The 23,802-nt window shown below is 35.6% G+C and overlaps 1 protein-coding gene across 3 annotated transcripts in view; it reads left to right on the top strand.

Moving 5' to 3' along the window:
- Positions 1 to 23,049, top strand: part of vps8 (VPS8 subunit of CORVET complex) — a 153,946-nt gene extending 130,897 nt beyond the window's left edge. For 2 of the 3 annotated variants that reach the window (XM_051106347.1, XM_051106339.1), the window contains exon 45: positions 22,836 to 23,049. In XM_051106347.1, the coding sequence (XP_050962304.1) occupies positions 22,836 to 22,979 (144 nt within the window). In that variant the 3' untranslated portion in view covers positions 22,980 to 23,049. Of the gene's footprint in view, positions 1 to 10,787; positions 11,010 to 22,835 lie in introns of those variants that run through there. The other variant, XM_051106356.1, reaches the window with a different exon arrangement.
- Positions 23,050 to 23,802: the final 753 nt, after the last annotated feature.

Genomic DNA, 23,802 nt, shown 5'->3' with positions numbered 1-23,802 from the left:
TAAAGGGGTTATTGGATGCCCATTTTCCACAAGTTGGTGTGTATTTTTTTTTTTTAGGGTCTTAATAAAAAGTCTGTAACATGCTTTGGTTAAAATTTCTCAATAGTAGTGTAAAAAACACCCTTTTTACCTTGTCAAAATCAGCTCTGTTCACAGCAACCTGTTTTGTTGTATGTCCCTTTAAATGCTAATGAGCTCTGCTCACCCAGCCCCTCTCTTCCATGGAGTGATGAGCCGTACTATTTACTTTAGCTGCATTTAGCCATGGAACTTGCAAACTAGCACATTATTAGGAAAGGTGATCTGCAAAAATTCATAAAAGAACCTTGTAAATGTTCTCAGATCTACCTGTAGCTATAAAGGGAGCCAATGTGGCCTATACTGAAGACTTGCTGTTGATACTCTTGTCCAGTTAAATTACATATACCCAATCAGCCCTAACCAACTTAGACCAATCCAGTCAGTTTGATCATGTGATGTTGTGGTCACAGTGGGGGGAATCTTTGACCCTAATCCTCTGAAGAAATTAGATAGGAAGTCACTGCTGTAATCCAGTATCACTCTTAACACACTCTCAATCTGTCCTCAGCTTTAAGAGTCTGAGTCGATAGACATCCCGAAAGAGAGATAGATAGACAGAAAGAGAGTATGTTCGTTATCAGTTTCTTCGGTCCATGCAGTGGCTGTGTTTGTCTGCTGTTTTACGTTTATCTACAGCATGTGACATGCTGAAATGTGTTTGTGTATGTGCTGTCGTTCTTTTCCTGTCTCTGTGCTACACTTCACACTCTCAGTAATGAGGAAACAAACTACTAGACTTGACATCATGCCAAACTGAGCTTCAGAGAGATGAACAAAACACACTCATGTACTCAGTGTGAATATCAATGATTATGAATACACACATAGCAAGTGTATGTGTGGATGGTGCAGGTAATGCAAAGTAGTCACACCTTAAAAGCCCCCTCACATCCCTTCCTATACAATTTAAAATAAAGTTTTTTTGTAATGTATTTTAAAAATGTGTTCTTGTTATGTCAAAGCTAAATCTCCAGTCTTCAGTGTCACATGATCCTTCAGAAATCATTTTAATATGCTGATTTACAGCTCAAGAAACGAGCAGAAGCAATTTGATCAAAGTAATGTGGTTCTGCCGTATCAATAATACGTACGCTAGTACAGCTATAGAGATATACTGCCAGAGTAGGCAATGTCACCCCATGTTGTGTCCTCCATGAAGAGAGAAAGATGAGGGAATCTATCACAACAATAGCACTTGCTATAAAATAGACAATAATGGTATTCACAGTTCATCAGCCTGGCTTGTACAGAAGGGTGTCATCACAGCTTGACTATAGTTTTCCCACAGGCGTGTGACAGACTCAACAGTTGAAGTAAGAGGTTTGATGAGACCAGAACATTTTAGTCCTCTAAACTAGGTTCGGAAGACCTAATGCAAAAAAGGGGTTGCAACTTTTTATAGGTCCCCTAAGTGTCCCCAAAGTCTAGAGCTAAATAAAAGTGACTCATTTCTTGAAAGGGCTCTGTTAAAGGGGTCATTTTATTCTGAAGTCCACATAGTCGAAGGGTGTTTTATTTTTTTGCTTTGTTGCACCAAGTAATAACTTAGTTTTACTTGACCATTATCCCTTGCTTTAATGCACACATAAAATCTGACAGAAACACACATCAGTTGTTGTAAAGCAAAACACCTCACAACTCAACAGATATTAAAGTGCCCCTATTATGCTATTGAAAAGGTTCATAATTTAGTTTTGGGAGTCCCTAACAACAGGTTTACATGCATGCAAGTTAAAAATAAAGGCATATTATAAAAGAATGCATTATTTTTACTTTATTGCTCGACGACTCGTTTCAGCGGTTCAGAGTCAATGTTACGGCTCTAGATCTGTTGTGGGACAGTAGATGTGATTTTGTGGAACAATTCAGTACATGTGTGAGACGGATACATTCACTACTGATATGCTATGTAAATACTGATTTACATCCGTTGTCGTATCCGCTTATTTATGTTTCTAAGCGCACATGTAAGCGAGAAAAAGCACGTCCATTTTGTGTGAAAATTAAGAGAATCCACCTGTGAGAGAAGAGATTTGCTCTCACGCATTTTTATGCACCCTCGCATTACAATAATATGCTCTGGACATTTGGCATTAAAATCACACCAAAGAAACTGCCTCAAACGAACTATTAAAAATGAGAAGAAATTTGTGTCAAGCTGCTTCGTTTTTTAAAAAAAATTGGTTTCCATGTGCGCTCAAACATTTCCGTTGGTGGTGCTAGATAGCACTTGATGATGTCTGCACATCCATTGAGCAAAAACTATGCCACAAAAAGAAATAAATAAAAAGCTAATTTAAAAAGGCGAAAGAACGTATGTACGTTTTCTAAATATGACAATTAAAGGAGAACTCCACTTCCAAAACGAAGATTCACATATAATGTACTCACCCCCTTGTCATCCAAGATGTTCATGTCTTTCTTTCTTCAGTCGTAAAGAAATTATGTTTTTTGAGGAAAACATTTCAGCTTTTTTTCTTCATATAATGGACTGATATGGTGCCCCGATTTTGAACTTCCAAAAGGCAGTTGTAAACAATCCCAGCCAAGGATGGAAGGGTCTTATCTAGCGAAATAAGCGGTTATTTTCATTTAAAAAAATACGATTTAAATACTTTGTAATCTCAAACCCTCGTCTTGCCTTTCTCTCCCTGAACTCTGTGTATTCTGACTCAAGACAGTTAGGGTATGTCGAAAAACTCTGACTGTATTTTCTCCCTCAACTTCAAAAATCATTTCAAAATCATCCTGAAGTCATGCTGCAGAAGTACCGAACCAGTCTTTGCAAAGTGAACATGCAAAGAAGATCAAACACCCTTAACAAAAAAGGTAAAACAGTGATATAGGATGATTTCGAAGTTGAGGAAGAACATGAGATGGGAGTTTTTCGACATACCCTAACTGTCATGAACCGGAACAAAAACAGTCCAGGCAGAGTAAAACAAGACAAGCGTTTGGCATTAAAACGTATATAAATTGTATTATTTTTATTAAAATAACCGATTATTATGCTACATAAGAGCCTTCTTTCTCGGCTGGGATCGTTTACAACCGCATTTGGGATTGTTTGAGGCATTTTGGAAGTTCAAAATTAGGGCACCATATCAGTCCATTACATGGAGAAAAATGCTGAAATGTTTTCCTCAAAAAACATAATTCCTTTACGACTGAAGAAAGAAAGACATGGACATCGTGGATGACAAGGGGGTGAGTAAATTATTTGTAAATTGTTGTTCTGGAAGTGGAGTTCTCCTTTAAAAACCAACAGACTGATGAAAATGCAGGACATTTTCTCAATATGCGACGTGCGGGACGGGGTGAAAATGCTGTGTGGTACAACGCAAAGTGGGATGGGTGGTCACCCTATACATACTGCGTTAAAGGCAATTATCGAAAATCCATAGTAGGGGCATTTTAAAGATTTTACTTATATAGTATACATTTCTGTATAAATTAAACATTTCACATCTTTATTTACATCTTTATTGTTTGCTTGTTTGACCCCAAAAAATGTTTAATTTGTTTTACTTTTTGTTTTGTTTTGTTTGCAAAGTGAAGGAAAAAGTCAGTTTGAAAAAAAAAAAAAAAAACCCTTGCATTATAATATTCCTTCTGCAGTTTAAGTAGGTTCATAGGAATGCATTGTTTTGATTTAAAGTCCTGTTTGTGGTGTGATTTCATAGTGAATAGTGAACTGTTATTATGAATAGGGTGGCCTTGGTAAGTATAAACTATTCTAACATTAAACAGAGCAGCAGGTTCATCCGCACAGCCAGGAAGTGCATGTTTGATGAATATCTCATGCATTTCAGCTTGAATAGTGTTATGTTCTTGTTTTTGTGGTGAAGAAGGTCAAAATATAATGTCAATATCCAGCTTCCGCTGTATTATCTATGGCATTTGTGTGTACATACACTTTTAAGGATTAAGATGGTTTTACAGCTTAGTTTTAATAAATGAAACTTGGGAGGGAGTTTTACATTCTGGACGTTAGAATATGTTTAAATAGTACATATTACACAATCAAAGGATCAGGGAAACTTTGATTGTTCATGATATTTTGTGATATGAATTAAGATATTAAAGGGGCCATCGAATGCAAAATTCACCGTTGTTTGAACAACCACCCTATAATGATAAAAATCCACCCAGTGGTTTTTATTTTATCCTTAAAAATAATATTCCCTTTTTCAAATCAGGTCATTCTCAGCTTCTTCTCTGTGTGACGTCACACGGACCAAGGCCGCTCTCATGATAGTTGATTGAATTTTCGGTTTTACCTTGGACCCGCACTGATGAGCTATAACAGTCCGACCACCATTGTTTCGATGCCAGAACAGGGATGTAGACAAGAATGGCTCCTAAGCAATTAAAGTGTTTTGTTGTTGGATGTAATAATGTAATAATATATATAATAACAGTAGTCGTCATTTAGAGAATGTGCCTTCCGATCTGCCTAAATGCGTCTATATTCGTGATCCAGCTTCACCTACAGCAGAAGTGAGTATAAGGGTTTTTAAAAATCTTTGCAGTCGCCTTTCCTTAGCTTGCTAGTTAGCAAGTAAACAGTATCTCAGAGCTCAGTTTGTCACCCCCAAAAAAGTGAGGGGCAGGGTGAGCAGAGCTCATTTGCATTTAAAGCAACATGCAACAAAATCTGATGTCCGCAGAGCTGATTTTTACAAGGTAAAAGGGATGTTGTTTTATGCTACCATAGAGATATTTTATCCAAAGTATGTGACTTTTCATTAGGACCCTAAAGCATATTAACTTATGGAAAATGGGCATCCGATGTCCCCTTTAATAATTCAACAAAGGGAGGATGCTGCAAAATGAGGCAACAGTGATGAGGTGGATGGGTGGGTGTGTGTGTGTGTATGTGTGTCTTTGTGCTCATGAGAGGCTCTCCTTCCAGTCTAAACAAACAGCAACCGTCATATTTTTGTCTGTGTGTAGACTCAATGCTGAAAGGAGTGAACACAGAAATTAAGTGAAAAAGTGAGACGGAAAAAGTGTTTAAACAGGCACATTAGGGATAATGCAAACAATTGACCACTTCAGGTTCTCAGGCCTCCCTCCTCGAAACACTGAGGAACATTTTGACATCTTTCATAACATGATTCCTATATTTTTGAGATTTAATTGATTGTTTTTCTGTTTGCATGTCTTCATTATGTAATTTCTATTAGTAAGCTGTTTACCTCACTGTGTTTGACACTTGGAGTGGTGCTCTATTTAAAATCCAGACTTCTTTTTAAATATATGAATCTAGCAGTGTAAGTTTGACCTGCTTGACTTTCTCATTACCATCCCTGTGTTCCTCAAGCACCCTCTGCCATCTTGCCATCCTAAAATATCTGAAAAAGAGGCCATCTTCCCTTCCATTTTAAGTACATGGCTCTCTGAAATACTTGAATCTGATTGGTAGCATCTGATGACGGACATCAGATAGATGACCATCTGAATATACTTAATTATCACTTACTTGTGCTCTTTGTGCAAAATAATACAGATGAGCAATATAAATTTCTAAAGTATTCTAAAAAGCAAATAAATATTGCACCGTTGCGCTGCAGGTGTCCCGAGTTCGAAACCTGGCTCATGGACCTTTCCCTGTCCCACCCGCTTCTCTCTCTCCCACTTCACTTCGCTCCCTGTCCAGGTACATTGTCCTGTCTAAAATAAAGGCATAAAATGCCTAATTTTTTTTTTTTTTTTTAAATATGTAGATTGTACAAAAAAGTTGCAGTTTATACTTTAAAAATAAGTGGGGGTCTGGCAGCTTTGATAAGTGGTGCTAATGTGGGTGAAGTGAGTTTGAGTCATTACACAATACTGTTTCCTTGTCTTCTTCCTGCCCTTTCTCTATTCTCCCTATCAAATCAGAAAAGGCCAAGAGCATGTTATAATGTATTTAATAATTGTCGTCAGTCAATTTGAACCTAATAATAATGTTTGAGCCCTGAGTGAAAGTAGAAACACTGGCACCTATTCATGCAAACGGACATTAAAAACTTTTTGTATTTCCCTCATTCCTCATATCGCACCATTCCCTGCCTCTGTGTATGAGTGACAGAGATTTATCCACAAGTCATTGTGTTGACATGTGAATCTCCTCACAGGATATGAAAAGCCTGTGGTCTCTGATTCTGAATACAGATCCTTTATTAAAATACACTGCTTTCACCCAGCCTCACGGTCAACACACAATATGTTTTATATTCTTCTGATAAACCTTTGATAAACAACATGGATAGACTGCACAGACAGTGCTGTTTTTCCATACAGCCATACATGTTGAGTGAAAGGTTAGGGTTCATTATGTTTCTGTTGAACAAGCGTTCAAAAGTTTGGGGTCAGTAAGATTTAATAAATTAAAAAAAAAAAAAAAACTTTTCCAGCAATTACACATTCAGTTGATCAAAAGTGACAGTAAAGACATTTACAGTGTCACAAAAGATTTAATTGTAAGTTTATTAATTTCAAATAAATGCTATTCTTCTTTTAAAAAAATCATGAAAATAATATCACAGTTTCCACAAAAATATTAACTATCGTTACCATTGATAATAAAAGGAAATGTTTCTTAAGCAGCAAATTAGAATGATTTCCGAAAATTTATGTGACAGTGAAGACTGGAGTAATGGCTGCAAAAATTCAGCTTTGTATCACAGGAATAAATTACATTTTACAATTCATTACAATAGAAAACACACATTGTAAAATATATATTTTTAGCATAAGAGATTTCTCTGGTCCCACTTTATATCAGGTGGCCTTAACTACTGTGTACTTACATTTAAATTAATTATTTGATACAATGCACTTATTGTATATATACATCATTTTACATTGTACTTATATTTAAAAAAAAGTACCTGTGTGTAATTAATTTCTTTAATTGCATGTATAGTTGCACTGCTGACCAATCCCTTATACCTTAACCCACCCTTAAACTTACCCAAACCACCAAACCTGTCCCTAACATACCCATATCCCACCTCAATAGCAGCAGAAGTGTTTTGCAATACAATATACATAAGTACACTCTAAAAACAACCAACTTGGGTTATTTGGCAACCCAGCGCTGGGTAAATAATGGACAGAACACATGCTGGATTATTTTGACCCAGCTGGTTGGATTCAGTGTTTTTACCAAACATGCTGGGTTATTTTATGTAAGTCAACTGTTGTTTGAAATTAATATATTTGCTGGCTTAAACTGTACTGGAACTTATAAAAACACACAGAATTACTAGAGGCAGCAGCAATAATTAAAAGATAAACATTTATTATTAAAGGAGAACTCCACTTCCAGAACAACAATTTACAAATCATTTTGTTTGTAAACAGCGTTTGACTTACTTGCACTTCCTTAGTCTTTGCGCGTTCGCTTTGTAAACACTGGGTCTGTAGTTCCGCCTACGTTCGGCGTGACCTTTCGACATGATTCAATATTACGTGAACGCGCATCCCAGAGCCTGTGCTACATGAGCTTTTGTGCTTTAAAAGCATATAAATTTTTATTTTTCAAAAAAAAATAAATAAATGACAGATCGTTTCACTAGATAAGATCCTTCTTCCTCAGCTGGGATCATTTAGAGCCCTTTGAAGCTGCATTTTAACTACATTTTAAAATGCTTTCCTCAAAAACCATAATTTCTTTATGACTGAAGACAGAAAGACATGAACATCTTGGATGACAAGGGGGTGAGTAAATTATTTGTGAATTGTTGTTCTGGAAGTGGAGTGCTCCTTTAAGCAAGAACACGGACAAAATACAGGAACAACAACAAGCATTTAAGACATAAAAAATGTAACATTCGATAGTAGCATTTTAATTTTACTGTATTCAGCCATTCTCTGTAATCGGATTTTACCAAAATAGCGCTAATTCTCATGCTGGTATGTTGCCGAAATATGAGCAGGCTGCTGAAGGGCTGCTGTTCGCCAGGTTAAAGGAGTCCACTTCCAGAACAAAAATTTACAGATGTCTTTCTTTCTTCAGTCATAATGACATTGTTTTTTGAGGAAAACATTTTTGCATTTTCTCCATATAATGGACTGCTATAGTTCCCCCAAGATTGAACTTCCAAAATGCAGATTAAATGCAGCTTCAAACGATCCAAATGCGGTCAAGGAAAAAGGGTCTTATCGTTTACAACCGCATTTGGGATCGTTTGAAGCTGCATTTAAACTACATTTTGGAAGTTGAAACTTGGGGCACCATTGAAGTCCACTCTGTGGAGAAAAATGCCAAAATGTTTTCCTCAAAAAACATAATGTCATTATGACTGAAGAAAGAAAGACATGAACATCTTGCATGACAAGGGGGTGAGTACATCTGTAAATTTTTGTTCTGGAAGTGAACTTCTCCTTTAACTGTGAACTTCAGGCTAGGGCCTCACGTTTCACTTGTAGCTGAAAGATGCTGTGACTGACTCCAAAACCTGCCCATAAACAAACAGTACTGAGATTAGAGAACATATTTTAATATCAAACTAAATTAAACTCAGTACCAGAGTATGTGAGCGGAGTGGAGTGGGAGCGGAGCGCGGAGTGGAGCGATGTGATTTTTAATGGAGTGAGGAGCGGAAATTTTAAAAGTCGGAGCGTTGTGGTTTTTACTCGCTCCAAGAGCGCTCCAGCATCGCTCCATCACGAGTACAATTCATGACAACGACCCATAATATAACTGCATATAGCAAGAATTCACGTGTTAAACAAAGCCTATTTAGCTAGCTTGATAAAGATCACTCAAATCAGAAAGAATGTGAAAACTAGGATGACGGCAATGGACATGAGCGGAAAATTATAGTTTTCAATGAATTAGTTTGTTCTTTTAAGATACTGAATATTTTCAAGTGAAAGCGCGATTTATGTATATATCCGATTTCAAATGAGAAGAAATCTGCAGCGATCTGTACTTAAAATAACTGACGAAACGTATTGTTATTATTATTATTTTTTTTAACGACAAACATTTGCCCTGCAAAAAGCAGCAATTATACCTTTTAATGCGGACTGACAACCATGTTAGCGTGGCATGAGGAAAAACTTTGCGCACTAGTGTTCCAATAAGCCACTTTAAAACTATACTTTCGTTTTATTTCTGTTATTTTCTTCCTTTAATGTACGTTATGAACAGAACTGTGGTATTTCAAACATACTGATATAGTTTAGACGCGGAGCGAAGGCGGAGCGGTGTTTCTGGTATCAGTGAGCGAGGAGTGGAGCGGGAGCGGGAAACGGTGAACCCAGAGCGGAGCTGGAGCGGAGCGGTTATAAAATGCACAGAACGCGGAGGGGAAATTGTTGTCGCTCCACTCCACTCACATACTCTGCTCAGTACAATAATGAATAAAATCCATTTATTTTATGCAAGGCAAAAGGCATTTCCATCCTGCGAAACAACCATTGCTAACGCATCTGACTGACATCTCGTCCTTATGTTGCGTTGCCTAAAATAATACAATTTACGACACAGTAAAGATTTTATAAATTAAATAAAATGTATACAAACCTTTATTTCACTGAAGAAGTAAAATAAACCTGTCTTTCCTGTAGAGAACTCAAAAAGCCTGCGCTCTAACTGTAATTCAGCAGCTGGGTTGTTTCATCAGAGACAGGCTCAACTCAGCGGTTGGGTAGAAAAAAATAACCCAGTGTTAAAAATGACCCAGCAACTTAGTAACAGTAAAAATACCCAACACCTGGGTAAAAAACATATAAAAAATAACCCAATAAAATGACCCAACAAGTTGATCCCAGCATTTTTTAGAGTGTACATTGTACTTATGTTGTGATGAAAGTACAAAGTAGTTAAGGCCACCTAATTTAGGGTGGGACATGAATTGACGTGGCCGTCTCCCATGAGGGCTGAGAGTCAGGTAAACACATATCAGTCTTCTGTGCCGATCCCTTCACGCAGGCGTCCTCAAGAGTTTTATTAGAACTGTTTGGTCAGCACACACACATACAAATTCCCAGCAGACGTCCCATAATTAACACAGCAGAACTGCACAGCCCAGTTCGGAGCTCTTTAATTAAACCGTAAATGGTTTCAGAGGATGAGTAGATGGAAAAAAAGACCAGAGCGTCAGACAAGGTGTGTATTTGTGCATGTGTGGTTAGTGTCTCCCGTTGTTCCTTTGTCTGGGTGAAGATTATGAATTCTGATTTGCATTAAGAAACTGAGCTGAACAGTTTGAAGATGTTTGTGTGTTTGAGAAAGAGATTAATTAAAATAAGAAGTGAAAAGCTAGATAGAGTGTTGATGTTTTTAAAGAGATACTCCCAACACCTGAGAATACCAACTTGGCACGTGTGTGTGAGCGTGTGTGTGTGCGTGTGTGTGTGTTTTCAAAGCATTAATGAGAAGGCTGCCAGGCAGGCGCTGGCAATAAACTCCCGTCGTGATTATGTCAGCACTAGTGTATGTGTGTGAGCGTATGCGAGTGCGTCAGAGTTTTTGTAGTGCTGTCTAAATGTTCTGGAGCTGCTGATTAAGCTTACAGGAACATTTGGTTTTGACCAGGAGGAAATGAAAGATGTGTGTTGTTCATGTGTTTGTGAGTTCTTTGTTTTATAGTCTTTCTGAAATCTGTGTGTGTGGCGGGGGGGGTTGTCAGGGTTTCTCTGATGCTTTGTCAGGGCTGAGCTTTGATTGCTTTCTTTGAGGTCCCAGTCGGTCCATTTCCCTTCAGTGCGGCAGTTCCAGGGAGAAGGCGAGGAAGACGGATGAAGCTACTGGAAAAAGAGATGTATGTGGAGGGAGATGAGACATGCGTGCAATAGAGAGAAATACAGCCAAAGGAAAGGGATTGTGTTGAGAGTGGAAGGATAATGAAATTGCAGGAGCAATGAAATGTGGAGGGTGTTTGGAATGAATTAATTAGAAGGAGAAGTTTTAAAGGGATAGTTCACCAAAAAAAATGAAAATTCTGTCATTAATTACTCACCCTCATGTTGTTCCAAACCTGTTAGGCCTTCGTTCATCTTCAGAACACAAATTAAGATATTTTTGATGAAATCTGAGTGATTTCTGGATTCCCTAGATAGACAGCAATGCAACTACCATGTTCGAGGCCCAGAAAAGGTAGTAAGGACATTAATAAAATAGTCCATGTGACATGCATTGTGTGCTCTCGTGAATGCACGTCAAAGACTGACATGGAAGAGAAGAAATTGTTTAAAAAAGTCGTTATTTTTGTTTCTGTTGCGCACAAAAAATCGTAAAATTACAGTTGGACCACTAAGGTCACATGGACTATTTTAACCCTCTGGGCCTCTTCGGTCATTTTTGACCGAAAAAAATAATATTTTGAAATTTAAAAAATCGTAGCTTCATCGGAATGAGATACTTGGTGACTTTTGTTGCATTAGCTATGTGAACACAAAAAAATCATGGACATGATTCGGATAACACAAAAACAAAGTCACACTTGGCTCCTTCGTGGTCAAAATTGACCGACATAGGAAGTTAATGGGAAATACAAAAAAATACGAAAACTTTGAAAATCTTTTGGTAATAGCAACTACGAACCAGCCGCTGTGCAGAAAAAAAGTGCACAGCAATCAAGGGGTGACACTTTATAATATCAAGAGTGCAAAGTGGACACCCGCGCACACACACACACACACAGACACACACAGACACACATTGAAATAAACTAATAAAAATGAAAATGCAGCAGAGCAAATTTTAAGAATATTTGAAATAAAAATGAATAAATGAAAAATATACAAAAAGGGTCTCTCTCACATACACACACACTCAGAAATTAACTGGTAAGACTGCAATAGAGCAAATTTTGAAAATGCGTGAGATGGGGAGAGCAATTTTCTTGTAAAATAATTACAGTTTGTATGTAAATAGTTACAATTATATTAATTTATGGTTATTTAGATTTTTTTTTACCTCTTTGTCTTCAATTTACTGTTGATAATTATTGTTTTTGCTCTTATTTTAGCAGATGTTCCTGATATCTGAGTAACAGTAATGCTTCCCATGTGTTCCCTTTCTGACAAAATTTGAATGTTTGATATCTATCTAACCAAAAATATCTAAACCTTGACAAAAGGTAGTCTTTTAGAATGTCTAAATGTATATCTAAAACCAAAACCTAATGAAATATGTCAAAAAACAATGGTAATCTAAAAGGCTCTATATATATGTATAATATGTATGTAGGGAGCTTACATGGCATTACACAAGGTTTTATTTTTAATGACACCAAATAGCACAATTCTCACTTAAAAAAAATGGATTTTAAATGCGCTCACTGTTTTAATGTGAAATGTTGCATTTATTGAAAAATAATAAAAAAATAATTATATAAATATAAATATATTTTAATTCTAATGGGGAAAAATAGCTCATTAAACTTAAATATTGCATATTGTCATAAAATCCCCTCAAAATTCTAAATAATAATCAAAAAATATTATTGAACAAAAATGTTTTACAATGATTTTTCTGAAAAAACAAAAAAGGGTTAAGGATGTCCTTACTACCTTTTTGGGCCTTGAACGTGGTATTTGCATTTCTGTCTATGCAGGGAAGATGAACAAAGGTCTTACGGTTTGGAACGACATGAGGGTGAGTAATTAATGACAGAATTTTCATTTTTGGGTGAACTATCCCTTTAAGAGAGGCAAAAAGAACATAATGATAGAGGAGAAAGAAAGGCATGTTAAAATAAATGTTTCAGCATATTCTGGGGGATCTGATCATGGCTTTAAAGGAATAGTAAGAATACGATGGGGCTAAAAGCGCCTTTGCTTTTATTTTCCTCTAAACCACTAGATGACACAAAAACGTGGCATAGCACTTTCCAAAACATCCGCTTTTCAAGATACACGTGCAAATGTGTCTGATCCTTGACGCGATTGCGGGCAGCAGCTCAAAGTTGATTCTGCGCTTACTTGATCTAATACTTTGTAGATGTTGTAGATTTAAGTATTTTGAGACAAAAGTCTTCTTAATAGTTAAAGCAACAGTTTTTAAATAACGAAAGAATATGTAATATTGTATGGTATTTGGAGTTAAAAAGCGCCCCCTGCTGTTAACATGATAATTAATAGATGGCTAACTTTTCCATTTGTTAACATAACATGGTTAGATTCAGATTGTAAATATCATATATTATGTTGGGTGTCCATCTTAGAAATAATCACCATGTTTAGAACGAAACCATCATATTTAAAAACATATTAATCATATGATATAATAAAATATAATTTGTTGTTACATGCGTTCTGAATCTTTACTTTTTAAAATGATTTTGTTAATGTATTTTAAAATATATTTTTTTATATTAATATATTTTAATGACAGTATATTTATTGAACAAAAATTAATTCTTTTATTTATCAAAATAATCAGAAAATAGTAAAACTTTGCTAAAGTGTTTGTTTTGAACAAGTTTTAACTTAGACATCATTTAAAAAAAACATTATTTTAGCTAAAGTATACTTCCTTTAGCCTTGCCACCTTATACATTTATAAGATTTTTAAACAAAATAAACAACTTGTATGATTTATTTTCACACAAATCTGTTGCTCCATAAATATTCAGTACAAACGTATATTTTTACTGCAATCATACATTTTGAGCGCAGTGAAAAGCACATTTTTTTTCTTAAGGTGTGCCTTTAGCCCCGTTGTACCCTAATTCCCTAATGTACAAGTACTCACCCTCAGGCTGCCCAGGATGTAGATGAGTTTATTTCTTCAGGGGAACAGATGTGGAGAAATTTAGCATTATTTCACTTTCTCACCAATGGATCCTCTGCAGTAAATGGGTGCCGTCAGAATGAGATTCCAAACAGCTGATAACTGCAGTAACCTACACGACTCCAGTCCATCAGTTAACATTGTCAGAACTCAAAAGCTGTGTGTTTGTAAGAAATCCATCATGAAGACGTGTTAACTTTAATCTGTCACTTTCAGTCAGAATGTTGTATGATATCCCAGGACAAGTGCTAAATAGGTTTCAGGCCCAAAATAGTGTATTCTTTCGTTCGCAATCTTAAAAATGAAAAAGGAATTAAAGAAATGACACAAAATGAAAAAGGTGTAATAATCAACCCCCTGCAGCTTAAAGGAATAGTTCACCCAGAATGAAATCTCTGTTATCAATTACTCACTCTCATGTCATTCACATTGAAAAATTATTTTTAGCTTCTGTTGACCAATCTTTTTTGTCGTTCTGTCATCACTCAATTCTTCATCCCAAGGCCATATACAATGAAACTGTCAAACCAGACACTGGATGAGAGTAAAAGTCTACCTGCAGCATAATAAAAACCATTATAAACACACAGAAACATTCATGTACTGTATTACAAATGATCTCCCACACACTAGAACACAAAATTCTACAATACTTGGTCACGAATATAAGTTTTAATTAATCTCTTGTTAGAGAATGTGTTATAACAGAATCTTCCAAGATGTATGCATTGCTTCAGACCCCTGTGAAGCTGTTTTATTTTCCTGACACTCGGATAGCAGCAATATCAACAGCTCGATGTCTATGTGGTTCTGGAAAATTGCTTGCTTTGTCACACAGTTCTTACTGTGAATAAACCTTCAGGCTCTCTTTTCGCCCTTATCCATATATGGATTTTACAGTAGGCACCATCGCACACAGCGTAGCACAAAGTGTGTCCTTTTTTCATATCCAACACGTTGACAGCTCTCCACTAATGTAATTAAATCATACACCATAGTTTTCTCACAAAGGCGAACTTTTCATACATCGCCTCCATATATGACTCACCCTGAGAAGCCATTACAAGCTAATACACTCAGAAGTACAACACGTGAATACACATACAGATACGCTGTAGAGTCTCTATGTTATACTGTAAAAGTAGGGCCCTATCATTTCCACGATCTGGAAAACAAGAACAGAATCGCAGAATCCAGTCATAAAAATGGAATTTACTGTATAATGTGGAAAGCCAGGGAATTAGGCCATAGGTCAGTACACTTAAATCAAAATGTTCATGTTCTTGAACATGACAGTTAGGGTATGTCGAAAAACTCTCATCTCATGTTCTCCCTCAACTTCAAAATCGTCCTATATCGCTGTTTTACCTTTTTTGTTAAGGGTGTTTGATCTTTTTTGCATGTTCACTTTACAAAGATTGGGTTGGCACTTCTGCAATGATGTAGGATGATTTTGAAATGATTTTTGAAGTTAAGGGAGAGAATCCGGTCTGATTTTTTCGACATACCATAACTGTCTTGAGCCAGAATACACAGAGTTCAAGGAAGGCAAGACGAGCGTTTGAGAATAAATTTTTTTTATGTAAAGAACCAATCGTTTTGCTAGATAAGACCCTTTTTCCTCGGCTGGGATTGTTTACAACTGCATTTGGGATCGTTTGAAGCCGCATTTAAACTGCCTTTTGAAAGTTCAAAATCGGGGCACCATATCAGTCCATTATATGGGGAAAAATGCTGAAATGTTTTCCTCAAAAAACATAATTTCTTTACAACTGAAAAAAGAAAGACATGAACATCTTGGATGACAAGGGGGTGAGTAAATTATTTGTAAATTGTTGTTCTGGAAGTGGAGTTCTCCTTTAAAGGTGGGATATTTTTTTTCTAATGAAAGAGTGCATGTATTTGTGATTTTAAAATAATTGAAGAAAACAAACTATACATGGTTATTTGTTGAATATTTCGAACAATTAAAATCGAAGCTTGCTTCAAATGAAGGCGTCTTAAAAAAAAGTCACATTTCAGTTTTATTGTAAGAAGCTAGTTTCCTGTGAAAAGTAGAAAATAACCAGCATCTCTTGCAAACAAAATACATTTTAAATATTGTCATGTGGAAAGTAGAAAATTACTTGTTTCTCTTATAAATGAATATTATTTTAAATAATGCAATGTGAAAAGTAGAAAATAATAACTTGCATTTCCTGTATACAAGTTTTTTTAAATAACGAATGTAAATAAAACACTGCTGATTAAAAGAAATGGCATGGCACCGTCTCCTGTCCTGTCAGTCTATATATGCAAGTATTTACTCTAGTTTCTTACTGGCCATTCACACAGAACACATCTTTGAGTCTAAAGGCGGTCGAACACCGTCGTGCCACATCTTTAAAATTCATCATTTCTATGAGTGAACACACACTGGGGGTGCCATTCGCCATCTGTCCGCGGTGCCCAGCTACGTACTTGTTGTAAGAGGTGGTCTAGACATGGCACAGTACTGTGCTTCTTGTCCGGTGTGTCAGACAGCCTTTTAAAACACGAAATGCAGTGCTCAGGAATGTAAAAAAAAAAAAAAAAAAACGCAGCACATAATGCCTACTCTCCTATGTTGCCGTCAAATGCAAAGGTTGCCATGCCAACCTGCTAATGTAAACGAAAGCTCACAACGCTTGACCTGCCTCCGGGGTCTTCGGATTGGTCCACTGTTTTGGAACTGACATTGCAGTGCTGCTTTTAAAAGTTTCAATTATTTTAATGCACCACTCACGTGCGGGACACTGTAAAAAGGAAGGCACAACGGTCAATCAAGTCCATATAGCGCCGACTACATATGTGGTAGAATGTTTTTAAGGGGGATAGTATTAACAGGATTAAAAAACGCATTACCTGGCATGGGAAAATTACGTCGGTTAGAGGTTCTGAATTTCGGTTTCTGTTTTTTTTTTTCGATCCATCCAGCCCTAATATATATATATATATATATATATATATATATATACAACAGAAACGTAAAGGTCTTCACAGCAAGCTGTAAAAATAAGTTTGGTTTAACTTGAAAAAATTGTGACAGAAATATATCACTCAGCGTAATTATAGTACTACTACAAATAAAAATTATTTTTTTTTTTTTTTTTTTTTTTTTTTTTTTTTTTACCAGAAAAATTACTTGCCACAATTTATTTACCAGAAAAAAAAATGTGAAGACACAACACAGTATTTCTGGAAAAAAATATAATAATAAAAATAAATGTTTTTTGTTTTTTTGTTTTTTTTTTTTTATAAAAGAAATTAATTAGACGTGTTTAGTTATAAAAATTTAAGGAAACCATTAAAATGGAATCCAGAAAATGAATGGAAAACAGAATATGGTAAAAAATAAAACTAAATTTGAGAAAATAAAAAAAAAACATTTTGTTAAACTTGTAATAAATTGCTGTTAACTTGTGTAATGTCATTATTTCCGTTAATTAGACATGCTTTTTGATTAATATTTTTTCTTTTATTTAAACATTAAAACAATCTAGAAAAATTTTAAATAGAAAAAATAAAACAGAATCCAGAAAAATTAAGGCTTCGTTTACACTAGTGCGTTTTTTATTTTAAAATGTTCATAACTTTTGCTACGATTGTGCCTGTCGTTTACACTACTCTGCCATTTTTTTTGACCCTCGAAATCTGAGACTTTTGAAAATGCTGCAGACCCCGTTTTAGATTGAAAACTCTGTGTCCAGCTATTTTTAGCTGTACAAAACAGCTCATTTTGCTTGGTATTGCGAATTGGTGTGTCTTACCATATTATTTTAATGTATTTATATTATTTATGAAAACACTGGTTTGTAGTGCAAACAGCTTTGCCGTTCACTGCACATTGTTATACTTCTCATTATTTCCCTATAGAAGCTAATGAACGGGATGTCTCACCTATAGGCTTATTTCCGCATTGAAGAATAAGGTGGATAAAAGTAGCTAAACATTCCTTAAACAAGCAGACAAACGTAAAATGTTTTTTCTATACCTTTATCCTATTAATGCAGTAAAAAAAAAAATTTTTAATGAAACATGGTTGCTATAGTATCTAATGCTGTTCTTTTTCACAGAGGAGTATCAACCCTGGTTAGTGGTGTGGAAAATTACTCATAGTAAAGTATGATAGAGAGACTGTTACTGGCATTAGACGTGCCCAGACTTCATCCTCTGTGTTTAGCCTGTTTGCTAACAGTATGGGGGTAATAATAAAGCCACCGTGGTGACAGAGGCGATGATTAGCCACCGACGTGCTTTCCATGTCTGTATTTGCTTTTATCCGTCACTCTCCGCAGCCTTCGCTTAGCAGGTGTCCGGTTTAGATATGGAAACGAAAGAAAAAAGAAAAGAAGCGTAAATGAGGAATAGAACTCTGGCTTATAAATGGCTGTCTGTTTTGAAGACTGCTAATAAACAGCAGGCGAAAGAAGGGGACACAAAATGAGTGAATTGAAATGAGTAATGCTGATGGATTTGATGCTGAAAAGTTGGTTTGCCCCCAGAAAGAAAGGGACTGATTAGAGAGGGAGTGGACAGGAATGATGAAGGGAAGATTTGAGTGACATCAGAGGGAAGGAGAAGATAAAGATGCAAAGGAGGGCTTCAAAGTGAGGCTGGAGAGAGAGGGATAGATTATGCTGTTTGATTCATGCTGTTTCGTTAAATGCGCATTGATTGCTCAGGCTGTAACGAGGTCCCTGCTGAAAAATATACACATTAATGAATGACTCTGGACAGCCTAATGCTGCTAATGAATGGGGGTTGGTTGGTGTGAGACTGCATTTAAGTTTAAGTTACATTCTTCTGAATATCTTACTGCATGGTGCAACCCAGGTTACTGCGTAACTTCCACTGGCCAACACCAACAAATTGATTCAGTTTTCAATAAAACAATAATAATTGACATCAAGTCCTGCATGAAATGCTTCTTAAAGGGAACCACAGGTATTAAGACTTGAATGACTTAATATAACGTAAATTATGTCTTTTATTTAAATATGTAGTTGAAAACCGATGAAAGATTTACATTATTTTAAAGAATCCACATTGTTTTATACACATTTTGGACTATAGGGGGTCCTATTTTTTAGATGATGTAAAATGGTTGATCTCAGTAAGCTACTGACGCTACTGTTGCTATTTTTACCACAACACAACTCGGAATAAACAACTCGGAAAATAAAATACTGATACAGTGCCACATTGTGTGGTTTTTGGTTGTAATTTTCAGTTGAAGGGCAACAAGGGAAGCAGTGCAAATCTTCACTGCTTTTCTAGCAATGAGAAGATGAGAAAAGAAAGGGAAGATGCCTGTGGACGAATAAAACTTCCTAAAGACTAGTGTCTTTGTTCTCTCCTGATGAGGTTTTTAGTAGACCACAGCTATACTGAAAGAGCTTACAAACAGCAGAGACAAGAAATGCGAGATGCCATCCTGGCAGGATGTAAACATGCCGACGCTTGTCATGATGCCACAGCCACTAAAGGAGTTTTTTCAACTTGGATTTTACTCGATATCCAGGAGCGTTTCGACTCCTTGCGGGGAAAGATTGATAGTACGGCATTTGGGTTATTATGGGTCATTCTATGGAAATTACACTATTACACTTGAAAAGCACTTTAGGGTTACAATTTCTTTATATTTTAAAATGAAACAATATGCTATTTGAACAACTACACCTTCTTGAGCCATTAATGTGGCAATATTTATTTTTAAATTAATTATATAGAATTCCAAGCACCACAAAACCGCTCGTCCCAACAGCCGTGTACATAGGGAAAGTGCTTTATTGTGAGGTCAGGTTTTCTACCATTTAAAAACAGTAATGTATTCATAACTATCAAATATATGATGTAAATGGCATAAAAAACTAAATGCTAAATAAATATTTAAATATGTAATAAAAGTAGTGGTCCCCTGGAGTTGTCACTGGTGTTACTGTTTAACAAAAATCATTTCTTTTGAAAAAAAAAAAAAAAGAAAATCACACTGATGACATCACTTGCCTTCCTTCTTCCTACTTCCTAAAGATCTATGAAAAGATGCCCATATTAAGTCCACTGTCTCTTTTCAGTTATGAAATTTTCAAATTTCATATGAAGCTTTTAGTTTGAAGTCACTGATGTGACCTACTTTATTGTTTGGGAATTGTAAAAAAAAAAATTAAAAATTGGATTAAACTACTTAATTTAGTAAGTATACCATGAGTAACAACATGTGGTTTAATACCTTGCAGCAGACATTTTGTAAAATGCATTTTTCATGAAAAGTGTTACTGTCACCTTGGTGTTACTTGGTGTTACCTTTCTTATGGGTAACAACAGTGAAGATCAGTGTATCAGGTCTTATGTACGATTCATTGTGTCAGTGGTGTTACTGTGTTTTTTTTCTGTCACATTAAATAAATAAAACAATCTCCTTATTTATTTTTTTTTTTTTGCATTTTCATTATTTTTGTGCTGTGCTGGAAAAAAAAAAAATAAATCAAGAAATAATATTTCATAAAAACCTTTAATACTGCCAAATAAGGTAACACCAGTGACAAAAAAGGTACATGTGGTCTTGCACAAAAAAGATTTTTTTTAAAAAAAATCAATAAGCTGTCATTTATATGTATTCATAAAGTCAAAAGGTAATCTAATAATGTGGTCTAAGTTTAAATGTTAAAGGAGAAGGAGAAGTCCACTTCTAGAGCAACAATTTACTGTTAATGTACTCACCCCCTTGTCATCCAAGATGTTTATGTCTTTCTTTCTTCAGTCGTAAACAAATTGTTTTTTGAGGAAAACATTTCAGCATTTTTCTCCATATAATGGCCTGCTATGGTGCCCCAATTTTAAAATTCCAAAATGCAGTTTACATGCAGCTTCAAACGATCCCAGATGAGGTTGTAAATGATCCCAGTCGAGAAAGAAGGATCTTATCTACCGTAACGATAGGTTATTTTAATTTAAAAAAAAAAAAAAAAATTATATACTTTTTAATGCCAAACGCTCATCTTGTCTTACTCTGCCTGGACTGTTTTTTGTTCTGGTTCCGGACAGTTAGGGTATGTTCTCCTATCTCATGTTCTCCCTCAACTTCAAAATTGTCCTAAAACTGTTTTACCTTTTTTGTTAAGGGTGTTTGATCTTCTTTGCATGTTCACTTTGCAAAGACTGGGTCAGAACTTCTGCAGCAATGTAGGATGATTTTAAAATGATTTTTGAAGTTGAGGGAGAAAATACAATTGGAGTTTTTTTGACATACCCTAACTGTCTTGAATCAGAATATACAGAGTTCAAGCAGAGTAAGATAAGACAAGCGTTTGAGATTAAAAATGATTTAAATTGTTTTTTTGTTTTTTTATGAAAATAACCAATCTTTTCGCTAGATAAGACCGTTCTTCCTTGGCTGGGATCATTTATAACCGCATTTGGGATCGTTCAAAGCTGCATTTAAACTACATTTTGGAAGTTCAAAATCGGGGACCCATATCAGTCCATTATATGGCGAAAAATGGAGAAATGTTTTTCTCAAAAACATAATTTCTTTACGACTGAAGAAAGACTTCTCCTTTAAAGATATCTTGCCATAGTAAAAGAGGACATTTCTGTAGAATGACCCTTATATTCATCGCATAGGTTGTGTTAGACTTTAACACTGTCCGTCATTTTGATGGACAGGGTTGTAAAAATTCCATCATAATCTATTATTACCTGTCATTTTAATTTTCTTATTTTAATTACACAATATAAAAAACACATTTAATTGCTTTCATTTTTGTTCACATTTTCATTTTTAATTATGAACCTACAGGACAATATAGGCTTATCGTTTGTTTTGAAGAGAACAGAAAACAGATGAGACTGCATAACTTTTCATGTTCAACACCACACCCTGCAGTCACAGCTATTTTAATATATTCTTAAATCCCATTCGATCTTTTGGTCTATGCTGTTTCCGGTTGATGAACGTACATAGTGCACCTCCCTTCCAATGAATCGAAATAGACTAAGCTTTATGTTACTTTTGAAATGAAACAAAGTCTCAGATTTCAAATTCTGTCCATTTCATTAGGAAATTCAAGCAATAAATACCGTTTTGGCGCTCTTTAATGTGGCTATACAATGTAGATCGTTGTAGCTTTTGGGTACTCTTGTGCTTAATCAAACGCATAGCATTTTAACATTTGTGACAGTTTCATTTTTGTTCTGGATCCAGTGATCTGCTGCCACACTGGAACGCACTCGCCACTCACTAGACAGGGTGGGAATTACAGTTCAGGGAGTGCAACCATTTGATGTCATTAAAATAATGGCGCCCCCCCCATAGTCCAAAATATGAATGATGTGGATTTTTTTAAATCACATAAGTCTTTCCTGGGTTTTCTACATATTTCAGTACGAGACATTATTTACATTACATTAAACCACAAGTCTTCATCCCCAAGGATACCTTTAAGGGATAGTTCACCCTAAAATGAGAATTCTGTCATCTATTACTCACCCTCATGTCATTTCAAACCTGTGTAACTTTCTTTTGTGGCACACAAACGAAGATACTTTTTGATGATCAATGACATCCATTGTCAATGAACTATCAAAATTTCTTCTTTTATGTTCCAGAGAACAAAGAAACTCATACAGGTTTGGTACAACATGAGGGTGAGTAAATCAAATGACAGAATTTCATTTTTGGGTGAACTAACCCTTTAATGCCAGATTTAAACAATGAAAGACATGAAACCCTAAATTTGACGTTGACCTGGTGCTCGGCAAACAAAATCACACGCGACCAAACTTTTATCAGTTGTGTGCAGATAAATTACATTGAAATATTAGTTTTATGCTATATTATAGTATCATGTTAATGTTTTTTGTTTGTTTGTTTATTGTTGTTGTAATTAATAACTGTTTTAGCTGTTAATGTAATTATTAACTACTGTTTTTCTACCTTTGCAATGCCACACTTTTCATTCTCTGTTTTTTTGTTTTGTTTTGTTTTGTTTTTCAGCTTGCTGTTCTGACAGAACTCACTTACTCTCATGGCAATGAGAGGGCCGGTCTGTCCAACCCTGTCCATCCAGGAACAGGAAGTATTTATCACAGCGAGAATTTCCAGTTAAAGCTTTCTCCTCCACCATTGGTGGAGGAGTAGATGACTCCGCCCACTGTTACAAATCATAATAAAGCACTACCATGTCTGTACAGAACTCATGTTTGAGATGTGTTTCAATGCTTTATATTGAGATGCTTTGTTATTCATCCCACAAATCCAGCCCTTACAGTGTCAAATCAAATGATTTGTCATAAAATCTGTAATTACTAGTTAATATATGTTACTTCCACAAGTTTAAGAAATGCTAAATGGAGTAAAATAATTTATATTGGTAAACGGTTTAACATAATATTCAAATGACCCACAGTCTTTACACTTAAGCCCTTGGCACTGTAATTGGCAACTACCTGATGCAAGCAAGGATAAATAATGTGTTTATGTATATACAAGCCTGCATTAGAATTAAAAAAACATGATTGCACAGGAACAATTTGACGCTAATTTGACCTTTAATTTAAATATGATTTGGCTTCATTTCATTCTTGCTCTTAAAGCATTAATGAAGTGAATTAAAAATGTAGTTATGAATACGAACGTTTCATGTCTCAAAAACATCGTACAAGTATGAACAAGTATAAAGACAACCACTGAGGCAGCGTTCAGTATTTGTAAGAGATTCATTGACTTCAGTGGTCTGAGGAAAAAGGCTGCTCTCCTGCCTCAATTCTCTGTAGCGTCTGTAGAGTTTAAAGAGGTTGTGGTCAGGTTTATGAAGTCTGTTATTTTTTTTAAAGCATTGACTGTGGTTAAGGGTACACCAGCAATCCTCTCAGCTATCCTAATGGTCCACTGTGGCCTTTATTGTCAAATCTACTCGCTGAACCAAAGCAGATAGTATTCAGTATTTCAGTCAGCAGGTTGA

Source organism: Labeo rohita, chromosome 1 (assembly GCF_022985175.1).
Source record: "Labeo rohita strain BAU-BD-2019 chromosome 1, IGBB_LRoh.1.0, whole genome shotgun sequence".
NCBI lineage: Eukaryota > Metazoa > Chordata > Actinopteri > Cypriniformes > Cyprinidae > Labeo > Labeo rohita.
The sequence above is the reverse complement of the archived record's forward strand: the minus strand, read 5'-3'. Positions and strand labels throughout refer to the sequence as shown.